The sequence below is a fragment of the Poecile atricapillus genome, chromosome 20 (assembly GCF_030490865.1).
Source record: "Poecile atricapillus isolate bPoeAtr1 chromosome 20, bPoeAtr1.hap1, whole genome shotgun sequence".
In the NCBI taxonomy this organism is placed as follows: domain Eukaryota; kingdom Metazoa; phylum Chordata; class Aves; order Passeriformes; family Paridae; genus Poecile; species Poecile atricapillus.
This window is the reverse complement of record NC_081268.1, coordinates 8,014,758-8,026,407: the sequence shown is the minus strand read 5'-3', so window position 1 is coordinate 8,026,407 and position 11,650 is coordinate 8,014,758. Positions and strand designations below refer to the sequence as shown.

The following is an 11,650-nucleotide window of genomic DNA, read 5'->3' as shown; positions in this document are numbered from 1 at the left end:
CAGCCCTGCTGCAGGCTCTGTGTGCTCCAGCACTGTCTCTATCCTGGCTGCCAGGCCAGGCAGGGGTTACTGTGCAAGGCAGTGACTCACCAGTTTCATTCCAGCTTTTGTGGAACGTGCAGCAAAAAGATCTTAAAGATGTTCTCTCTCTTTCCACCATTTCCCCTCGTAATTTATATAAATTGTTTTTCCCAGCAGGATGGCTGGGAAAATTCAACTTGCTGTTAAATTTGTGCCACGTTTCCTGTCACTCTTCCTTTCCACTCAGACAACCTTTCAGGCCTGGACAGGTGACTGACTTGCTGAGTATAAGGACAGACAGGTGAGCTCCAAGGATTGGTATCTGCCTGCAGCCCCTGAGCCTGGATCCCTCTGGAAAAGTGGCTGATTTCAGCCTAATTCAGGTGACTGCAAGGCTGGCACTGTGAGAGTTTGGAAGGGACGTGTGGCCAGCCCAGCTGAGAGCAATGCTGGCTCACCTGGGGTATCCTGAGCTTCTCAAGGACTTTTGGAACCTCTTGTGCTGCTCCCCATCTTCAGCTCCACAAGTTCTGTGCTGTGAAAGTGCCAGCACCTCAGGAATGCTCCCCCCTCTGATCCATCAATCTCTCCCCTCTGATCCATAGCTCATAACCAAATAGTTGCTAGAGATGGCTCTTGCACATAAAATAAGATCTGCTTTTGTTTAATCTTGAAATAGTTTGTGTCATGTTCCTCAGCCTCTGTTTGCAGACAGACTTGGGGAAGTGCTTGAGATGACTCCTGAGGCGAATAGAGCCCCTGTGCAGGGTAAGAGTTGTTCATCCACACGTGGTACTGGGTTACCTGTGACCTTGAAACCACCCTAGGTACAGACAATCCTGTTTTTGTGGCTCTCATCACTTGTCTTGTCCAGAAGTTTAACTAATTTTGCTTTTTGGCTGGAGTACACAAATAATTTTCTTTTAAAATAAGCAAGTACAAGATGTTTGATGTTTTGCCAGTTCAGCTGCATTGTGGCTGTCTTATGCTCTGGATTACCTTGCCTGAGATCACAGAGGCTGCATATGCACTGTCTGCATTGTGTTACTTATATTATAATACAGTTCAGGAGCACAAAGATGACTCAGGCGTGTGTTTTTGGAAACACAGATTATCTGTAACACCTCCTTGCTAAGAGATCTTTAATGATCCCACCAGCAAATTGCCAGAGTAGTGAATCATGTTTGATTTTAGATATTATTCCTGTCGTTTTAAGGGATTCCAAATAATTCTTTTGGTTTTTGTGAACACATAGCCATCATGGCTCTCTCCACATTGCTGTGTGCCAGCTGAGCAATATGAAGTTAACCAGCACTGACTTTCTAAACTGGATTTGATCTGCAAACTTGCATGTTTTCTGCTAGCACCTCATCCCCTGCAGTGTCTGTAGGACTTGTCCTCAAACAAATTCTGATGTGTGTTGTGAAACTTTCCCTTTTGACAGCAGCAGAGCCTTCTTTGAGTGTCCTTCAAGCTGCACTTCCCACTTGACCTCTGAGCGTGGCTGTGGGAGGGGTTTTGTGATGCTCCCAAACTCTTCAGCATCTTCAGTAAGTCTCCATTGAAATGGTAATTTCTAGAGCATACTTCAGGCTCATCTCAGCTTTAGATAAAAATTAAATGTGGATTGCCTCATTCTGCATATTGAATACTAAGGGATGCACTCATTTGTTCTCTCTGCAGACACACGATGCTCTGCCAATTTCCTTAATCCAGGCACAGAAGCAGTCAGCAATTGTTTCCATTCACTTTTGATTCCATCTATAAAAGGAAATACCTGCAATCACCAGAGGCTTTTCAGAGCAGGGATTTTGTAGAACTTGTCCAATTTCAACAAACTTTTTGTCTGCTGGCTTAATGGGCACTATCTGGCTGCACATCAGGGTGTCGGTTTTAGCTCCCATTGTGCTGCCATGTGTTTTTTATTGCAGAGATCATCAGTTATTTTAGGATTTCCCCATCTCTCCTAGGCTCTCTACTAACCTGTCAAAAAAGTCTAACCCCCACCTCTGAAATATTTTAAACTTTTCTTTATAAGTGGATTGCTGGCTGGGCTGATATCGCATCTTATATTTAATATCAATTTTCACAGACTTTCGTGAGTTGTCACATTTTATTCCATCTTCTTCTAGATCAATATTCCACCCTTGTCTCGTATTTTTGCCACTTCTCTCTCTATGTGGTGTTGATAAAACTCAGTAACCTTATGGCTGGATCCCCAGTAACATTTCTTAGTTATCTCCAGGAAGACAGGAGCAGATCCATGAATGCCCAGCCATTTATCAGACTAAATGAAGGAAGCTTTATTAGAAGGCTCACAGCTGACTTAAATTAATATTGCCAACTGTGAGCTTTTACAAAGGTTTTTTTTTTCCCTGAAACAATAGTCTGCACTAGGAATTCAGCATTGAGATGTTCTGTAGCCAGGCATCAAACAGAGATTCAGGAAGAGCAGGGCAGGGAGCAGCTCTAAGCCCAGCTCAGGCTGTTTGTGCCTCTCTTCTTTGCTGCCCTCAGCAACTTCTTCCATGGGAAGGGTGGGAAGGGGCAGAATTTCTGTGACCACAACTCTGATTTCTCTGTGAATCTCCTCGTGCCAGGCCATATTTCTGCAATAATTGTAATAAAGATCCAGCCAGATGGATAAAACCTGGATGTTTGTTCACAAGAGCTTGGCCAGAGATAAACCTGCGCTTACCTGGCTTAAGAAAACCTCTGCCACAGCTGAGCTCTTCTCAAGTACTTGCCAGGGTGAAGCTGGGAGAATGGAGGAGTGCAAAGACAGTCACCCTCTCTAACCAGTGCATTTGAATTATGAAAGTGGAGCATGAAACTGGGCTCAGAATTGCACAATATATTCTATTTGTTTTATTTTTATTTTTTTTTTGCCAATTTGACCTGAATTAATCAGAGGCAATCAAGTCAAGTGACACTGATGAAACTATTCCTCTTTAATTTCTAGCCCAATCTATATCTGTCATTGCTTCTTCTTTTTTTATTGTTTTTTTTTGTTGTTTTAAACAGTTTTTAAGAAACAATTTCAAGAAGAGCATTTCACCAGTGCATGTGAAGAAACAAGGCAGTGACCAAGTTTCACTTCCCTCCTCATTCTCTGCAACTCTGAGACGTTCAGTGAGAGGCAGGAGTGGTGCAACACAGCAAGCAGGAGCTTTCTGTCTCCAGGTTTCTCTCTCCATGCTCCTTCTTCCTGCTCTCCTGGCCCCCTGAAGATGCCCAGGAGAGGAGCCCATCCTGTGGGGACACTCCTGGTGCTGCTGCAGCTGCCATTTGTCCCGTGCCCAGTGGCAGGCTGCCTCCTGGATCCCTGCTTGGAGGTATGTGAGCTCCAAGAGAGCACAAAATCCTTCTGTTTCTCTGGTGCAGCTCTTCCCTCTGCTTGGGAGATTTGTGCCTCAAGCCTCGAGTTGTCTTAGGAAAGCCCAGCTTTTCTTTCCAAGGTTATTATCAAGGTGATTGAAGTATTTGAAGTAAATTCTGGTCTCGAAAATATCCGAGAACCAGAACCAGCAGCGAGAACATTTCTTCTCATTGGCTTTCTGTGCTTCTGAGGGTGCTGCACTGTAGTTATTGTAATAGATTATATTTCCCTTAGAAGGGATCCAAACTGTGTAATTTCTACAAAACACAGATTCTTGCCTGGTTTGTTCAGTAGAGTGATTTCACCAAGTACCAAAAGCCGTTTGCAAAGCTTTGCTGACAATAATTTGCTTGCAGAATAACTTTGGTTCAGAACTGAGAGCTGTTCCTGAATATTCAGTGCATCCATGAGTGTTTGTCCTGCTGGCTCTCTCAAAGGTTGCTGCTGGTTCATCTGTAACCTCAAGGAACGCTGTCCTGTAGTTTTGTCCCACCTTCAATCAGCAAGAAATACAGATGTTTTTGAGGCCAGAATCTAATTCAAATGCTTCAATGACCACACTCTTCATGGGGAGCAGGTTCTATTAGAAGTGAGAAAAATGTTTAGGGTATGTAACATTATTTCCTAAAACTCAGGGCAGCTCCTTTAGAAATGAACCACAAGGCAGGGGTCATTCTGCCCCTGCTTTCCTGGCAGTGACATTTTCTGGCACTTCATGAAGAGCAGATGTTGACCATGATGGGATCTGCCTCTGTTACAGGTCACCCCCAACACAACCTTCAGATGCACCGGACTGAACATCTCTGGAGTTCCTGATGGAGTCCCAAACACCACCCAGAACCTGGACCTCAGTTTCAGCAATCTGAAATCACTGGAGTCAAATTATTTTGCATCAGTCCCTGAGCTGCAGCTTCTGGATCTCTCAAGGTAATGGGATCTATTATGTGGGTACTGGTTATTTTTTCTTCACCAGCTGGGTTACATTGGTGGCTTATTTTGGGGTCTATTTGTTTTGGCTGGGTTTTGTTAGTTGGGGTTTTTTTGTTTTGTTTTTTTTTTTTCTTGTGACTCTGTCCCTGTGTCTGTCATTTTGCACATCCCCATGGAGAAGTGATGTGCAGATTTTAGTCAGTCACTGAGTGCACACTCTGCACTCAGAGCTGGGTCTGTCAGTCTGATCTTGTAGGTTGAGATGTGAGAAGGAGGAGGAAGATGTTTCACTTGTCTATGAACAAGGAAAATGTCAGACCTTTCACTGTTACAAAAACTCTGAAGTGGAACATCTTGGGTGAGCTGTTTTTCTAATCACAGTTAAAAAAAAAAAAAATAACATGAAGGTACATTCATTTTCCAAAAGGCTGTTTTAAAATATCAACATATTCTCTTTTCCTTTCTCCTCACATATCTGGGGGAGGAGATGGGGGAGGCCTATTAGCAAATTTGAATTGATGTATAATTTCCATTAACTTCAGACAACAGTTTCTCTGGGTAAATTGTTTCACTGAGAAATGTCACTCAGTCCCATCACAGCTCTAGCTCCAAAGTGGCTGAGTGGCAGAGCACATTTGCTGCGAGGCACTGGCTGGATTATTAAACTAATTCTGCTGCATTTCACTGCAGAATGGATTTGGGGCTCAAAATTTGGACCTTTCCACATCAAACAAACCTTAGAGGTTTGTTTTCCTCTCTTCCTTTTCTCTTTCAGAGCCAGCACAGCCTGGGGTCTGCTCCCTCTGAGCCATCACCAGACACCAAGTGCTGACTGAGTTGTGAGCTCTGCCACATCTGCACTGCTGTGGTGCCAGTGGGGCTGCCCAGATGTGGCTGAGGTGGCAGTCTGAGGGCTGGGGGTGCCAGCTGTGGGTTCTTCCATCAGTGGTGGTCATCACAATGTCACTTCGGCCTAAACTGAAAGCTAGGACTCTTCTTTCCTGGTGCCTGGACAAATTTTTGATCTTCACCAGGTCTCCAGGTCTCCTGCTTTGAATTTAAGATTGGAGAGGGAGGAGAGGAGGAGGTGAGATCAGGTCTCCTGTTGGAGGAGCATTCCCTTTGAACACCCAGGGATGCTCTGCCCAGCACAGCAAAGCCAAACCAGTCCCCAGTGTGAGACTGAGCCTGAGGATGTCACAGCAGCTCTCAGGGAACAAGGAAAGGACCAGTTTCATGCACTTTTATTTTCTTTTCATGCCCAACAGGTGCCACCTCCACACAATAGAAGATAACTCCTTTATGGATCTCCATAGACTTTCCACCTTGATTTTAACTGCCAATTCCCTCCAGCACCTGGGGAAAGCAGCTTTCTATGGCTTAACATCTCTGAAAAAACTGGTTCTGGTGGAAACCAACAGAACCTCTCTGTCTGAGCTGCCCATTGGACACTTGCACACTCTGCAGGAGCTGAATTTAGGCCACAACAGCATTACTTCATTGAAGCTTCCTGACTATTTCACCAACATGACCTCCCTCAGGCACCTGAGCTTCTTCTCTAACAAGATCACATCTATCTCCAGAGGAGACCTTGATGCCCTGAGGGAAGGGAACAGGCTCAACCTCACTCTGGTGCTTTCCTTGAACAATATAAAATCCATAGAGCCGGGGGCCTTCGTGGGGATTCACCTCGCTGAGCTGGCCCTCAGGTCCGCTTTTGAGAACTTCATGATGCAAACTTCTCTGCAAGGCCTGGCTGGTTTGCAGGTCAGCAGACTCATAGTTGGGGAGTTCAGGGACAGTGATAAACTGCAGGACTTCGAGAGGGGGCTCTTGACTGGGCTGTGCCAGGTACAGATGGAAGAGTTTGTCTTAATCTGCTTCAGGGAGTTTGAGGATGACACAGACACTCTCTTTAACTGCATAGGCAACGTCTCCACCGTTCGCTTGGTGAACCTCGGACTTGAGGAGATATCACAGGTTCCTGCAAGGTCTAAAGTGAAACAGCTGGAATGCAAAAAATGCAGTTTTGAGGATGTGCCTGCCCTGAAGCTGTCGCTTTTCAAGGAGCTGAGCGTGCTCCGTATTACCAAGAACAGAAGACTCAAAAACTTCAGGCAGAATTTTGAGGGTCTCACTAACCTGGAGGTTATAGATTTGAGTGAGAATAGACTCACCTTCAGCGGTTGCTGCTCCCCTCAGTTCCAAAATTGTCCAAATTTGAAATATTTGAACTTAAGCTTCAATTCTAATATCAGATTGACTGGAGATTTTGCTAATGTGAAGAATTTGTTATATTTGGACCTTCAGCACACAACTTTATTTGGTCCTGGCTCCTACCCTGTCTTTCTGTCCCTTCAGAAACTGATTTACCTTGATATTTCCCATACCAAAACCGAAGTTAAATCCCAGTGCACATTTTGTGGCTTGAACTCTTTGCAAGTGCTCAAGATGGCAGGAAACTCCTTTGAGGGCAATAAGCTGGCAAGCAACTTCAAAAACCTAAGTCACCTCCACACCTTGGATATTTCAAGCTGCAAATTAGAACACGTGGATCAAAGTACTTTTGATGCCCTCTCTGAGCTAAAAGAGCTAAACATCAGTAACAATAAGCTCCTGACCTTTGATCCTGGAGTCTACCGGCCCCTCCGAGCCCTCAGAGTCCTGGATTTCAGCAGGAACCAGCTGACTGTTCTGGACTCAGCCTGGGAAATCCTGCCTGACAGCCTGGTCCTGTTGGATATCTCTCAAAACCTGTTTGACTGCTCCTGTGTGTACCTGGACTTTCTGAGATGGATCAAGGAGAAGCAGGAGCTGCTGCAGAACAAGGAGCTGATGCTGTGCCACACTCCCTCGTACGCGGTGAACGTCAGCCTGCCAAGCTTTGACCTGTCCTCCTGCCACCTCAGCGCAGGCAAGGTTGCCTCCTCAGTGGTTGTGCTGCTCTGTGTAGTGGTGCTCCTTTTCCTGATTTACAAGTACTACTTCCAGCTCTACTACTCCGTGGTGCTGCTCAGTGGGTGCAAACACTCCGCAGAGAGAGGTGACACCTACGATGCCTTTGTCATCCACTCCAGCAAAGACCAGGAATGGGTGACAAAGGAGCTGGTGGAACCCTTGGAAGGGGGAGCACCTCCCTTCCGCCTGTGTCTGTACTACAGGGATTTCCTGCCAGGGGTTCCCGTTGTCACCAACATCATCCAGGAGGGGTTTCTCAGTAGCAGGAATGTCATCGCCGTCATCTCCACCGACTTCCTGGAGAGCAAGTGGTGCAGCTTTGAGTTTGACATTGCCCAGTCCTGGCAGCTGGTGGAGGGAAAGACTGGGATCATCATGATTGTGCTGGAAAATGTGGATAAAGCCCTGCTGAGGCAGAGGCTGGGGCTGTCTCGGTACCTGAGGAGGAACACCTACCTGGAGTGGAAAGACAAGGAAATAAGCAAGCACATCTTCAGCAGGCAGCTGACAGGAGTGCTGCTGGAAGGCAAAAAATGGAATCATGAGGAGGTAAAACTCATGTGAAGAGAGAGAAGGGTTCTTCCCTGTCTGCCATGCTGGCCTGGGCTGCTGGATGGTGCTCAGAAGTTCTTCTGTTGCTGTTCAGAGTCAGAGGGAGTGGATGGAAGCACTACAGACATTCCTGCCTTGCTGGTCACCTTTTCTCAAGGAAACTTGCACGTTAAGGAGTGACAAGGGCAGAAGAATTTCCTGAGCTCTGTGTTTGCCCATGGCTATCACCCACAGGTGAACCAGCAATACCTCAGGTCTGGTGGCTGTAGGAACAGGCCAGAGCTCTTGCTGTCATCTGGCTGCTTCTGAAGCTGCATTTGGGTCCTCAGACCATTTACCCAGAGCACCTTCACAGTCTGCTGCTTTGAGTGGAGCCCAGACTCTCCAAGGTGAAGACACAGGATTTTCAGCTCTAAAAACTTTGTCAAACAGAAACGAGGTTTGGATTCCGAAAGTCTTGTGCCTGCCTGTGTGGGCACCATGACTCAGGGGACAAACCCTCCAGAGACCAATGGGACACCCTACAGCCCACCTGGCAGCTGCTCAGGGAACCTGAGTGGTTTTGTCATCAGGGAGAGAGGTTTCTGTGGCTGGGAAATTTGCCCAACATGTTTCTTTCAGTTTTATTTAGACTAAGACCAAATACTGAAACCATCACCTGAAAATCTTACTTATATTCATGTTATTTAGCTTTTGAGAGGACATTTTGGAGTTTTCTTGATAGGAACAAGATATGTAACACCTTTAAACTGAAATATTTTTTTGCTCCCACTGCTGCTCCTCATCCAGTGTTTGTGGATATGCTCTGGGACTAATCTAAGCAAACAAAATTGAGCCTGAATGAAGTATTTTGATGTTTACAGCCAGCAAGTTCTAGATTAAGCTTTTTCACTCTCTGGATCAGCCTTAATTCACTGTTGGAAGGTGCTGCAAGAGCATCCAGACTTTGAAACGGAGTTCAGATCTGCCTGTCTGCTCAGCCTTCCCCAGGGGTGAGTTTTGCTTTTGTTCCACTGAGAAACACTTTGCAGGGAGAAGAGATAGAGGGGAAAGGTCTGGGTTAGCTGAACTGAGTGTACCCCAGCACTGTCCTGAATCAAGGGAAGCAAAGTCTAAATGCCATGGAATCATATCACGGAATCATATCCATGGAATCATATCCATTGATGTGTGGGGTGTTGGGTGGTGCAGGAGAATTGCTCTCTTTCCACCAAAGGCTCTGGTTGGGATTCATCACTGAATTACTCTGGTTTTAATCTTGCTAATCCTCCTATAATCAGTGGTGTTCTGGAGAAGCAACTGAGTGGTGAATCAGATCTGATATTTATCTGCTCACTTTTCTAAGCACCAGACAGGGGCATTTCCATGGAAGCAGGATCGGGGATCAACATCAGACGTTACTGGGTAGAGAGGGAGAGCCAGGCCTTGTGCTGGCAAAAGCTGAATCACAGCTCCCTCTCTGTGTGCTGTGTCAGACAAACACTACCAAACCCCCCACAGCCCTCCCAAAGCTTTTTGTGTGACCCAGGAGATGAAGATTTAAAGAACTAAGCTCGATGCTGCGTTCCTCTGCTCAAGACAGTTGGTTCTGCATCTGCTGAATACTATGCCAGCAATTCCCAAAATGAAGTTCTCCTCACCTCTGCTGGGATTGATGGGTCCTGCAGACCTTCCTCCTCAGCCTTTCAACCCCACCTTCCTCCTCCTCCAGGGACAGAGGCTGCTGGAGATGGTGGAGACAATGAACCAGCCACAGCTCGAGGTCCCCTGGACTGAGGCCAAAGGAAAGCTCAGAGGACAAATCAAACATTAGCTTGAATTTCAGCAGCTCCAAGTTAAATTGAGAAACAAAAGAGGAAAAATTAAACAGAGTGGGAGTTCCTGCTCCTGAATTGAGCAGCAGTGAAGCCACATTTGTCCTTCACTCTTTCTCTCTGTGGCTCCTCTGCAAACAATTCAGTGGATGTGTATTTCTGGCACAAAGCACAGAGTCCTATGATTCTTGATTGTAATTATAACAATGAGTTTCAGAAAGCCTGTGAGTGGTTCTGGGCATTTATAAAAGGGATTTGGGACAATATTGTTTAAAAAGTCAGTGTTTTTTTGAATATCAAAGCAACTTTAGGAGAGCTGGAGTGATGCTGAGGCGAGGCTCCCACCAGCACAATTTTAAAAGAAACTGGTCACTTGTTTTTCTCTTCCTATTCAGAATCTCCACAGCAGACAAGAATGTGTGAGTTGCCCCTGGCTGCCTTATTGTCCAAGGAAAAGCCACAAAAACCATCATAACTTCAGCTGACCCTCTGTGATCCCTTCCAGCCTGACCCACTCTGTAATTCTGTGACTTGCCCAGGCAGTGCTGAGGTTTATGGGTCCAAGATGGACAAGACTGTGTGAACAGTTGTATTTTCACCATTTACCCAGCAGAGAAACAGTAGATCTTTCTTTGGAAGACTCAAAACAGCTTTCCCCAATGCTCTACACGGGGGAATATTGTGGTTCCCACAGAATCACATGTTCCCATTTGCCTTCATTGCAGGAAGCAAATGTCCAAAGGAAAACTCAACGTTCTCACGTTTCCAAAGCTGCTGGATGCGCTGTTTGAAACTGCCCACTCTGCAGCAAGTGCCTTTGATAGGATTTACTCAGTGGATGAAAAACTGAGCAGCCAAGCAAACACCCCTGCAGGTCTGCATTCATGTCTCATGGAAATATCTGAAAATACTCCAGTTATTAAAGCATCTCTTTTGCCCAGGTAAAAAAAAAAAAAAAAAAAAATGGAGACAAAGCTCCAAAGGGCTGTTGCATCCAAGCTATTCCATCTGCAATGTGGACATGCCCTGATTTCACTCTGATCTTCATTTGACCCATGCAAAATGCCAGAACAGATGCAGCTCTGGACTTCCTTGGCTTGTGGAGGGTTCTGTAGGAGGGGCAGGACATCCTGATGTGCTGGCACTGTCACCAGGCTGTGCTGGCACTGTCACCAGGCTGTGCTGGCACTGTCACCAAGCCGTGCTTTGCTCAGCTCAGCTCCCTCATTAGTGGGATTGCCTTTGTGCAGCTGTAACAGCTGGAATCCAGAGCCATGTGCAGTCCTTCCCACCTGGATCTGGCTGGCTGCAGGAGCAGCGCTGTGAGAACGCTCCCCTGGCCCCCCTGAGCAGGAGCACAGATTTCCAGAGTCACTTCAAAACCCAGCAGAACGAGGAAAAGCAGCTGGTTTCCCTGGTCCGACTGGTACTTGACAGGAACAGGTTGAAAGTTCTCAGGGAGAGCGTTTGTCCTTTGGGAAATGCTATTTTGTATGTGGTTTATGCAATTTAATGAGGTAGCATGGTGAATCTATGGAATGGGAATTGTCACAGCTGAGTTTCTGGTTTACTGGTGCATATAATTTTGGAATAGATATTTTTCATGGAAACAGTGATATAAAAAAATGCTTTGGAGGGGCTGAAAAAGGGATTTATAATAAAAGTTAAATCACTCCACAATGTCATTTAAAAAAATGTCTGCTTAGGCTTATGCTGTTATTTTTCAGAGTATATTTTCATTTTAAAGTTTGTTTCTATTTACACAGTCTGACTAGCCTCCCAAAACAACACCAAAATGTAAAAATGTTTCCCATACACCCAAAACAAAAAACCCTGGATTTTGTTTTGTAGGATTTTTTTTTTTTTTTTAGCATGCTGAACAGTATGTTTGGCAAAACAAGAATTCCTCTTCTATGACAGCTCTTACCGTGACCCTCTCAGAGTCAAACCTTCACCTGCCTGTGCCCCATGTGCAGCTCAGGCAGCAAAAATCACT

General features: G+C 45.7%; 1 protein-coding gene across 2 annotated transcripts; it reads left to right on the top strand.

The window, feature by feature from the left end:
* The first annotated feature begins 3,167 nt into the window (after positions 1 to 3,167).
* TLR4 (toll like receptor 4) lies at positions 3,168 to 11,321 on the top strand. 2 transcript variants are annotated; one of them, XM_058853945.1, is made up of 4 exons: positions 3,176 to 3,356; positions 4,161 to 4,327; positions 5,599 to 7,837; positions 10,380 to 11,321. In XM_058853945.1, the coding sequence occupies exons 1-4, from the start codon at positions 3,252 to 3,254 to the stop codon at positions 10,443 to 10,445; spliced, it is 2,577 nt and encodes an 858-aa protein (XP_058709928.1). In that variant the 5' UTR covers positions 3,176 to 3,251; the 3' UTR covers positions 10,446 to 11,321. The 2 variants fall into 2 exon arrangements, with proteins under 2 accessions (XP_058709927.1, XP_058709928.1); XM_058853944.1 differs by having other exon boundaries at positions 3,168 to 3,356; positions 5,599 to 11,321.
* Positions 11,322 to 11,650: the final 329 nt, after the last annotated feature.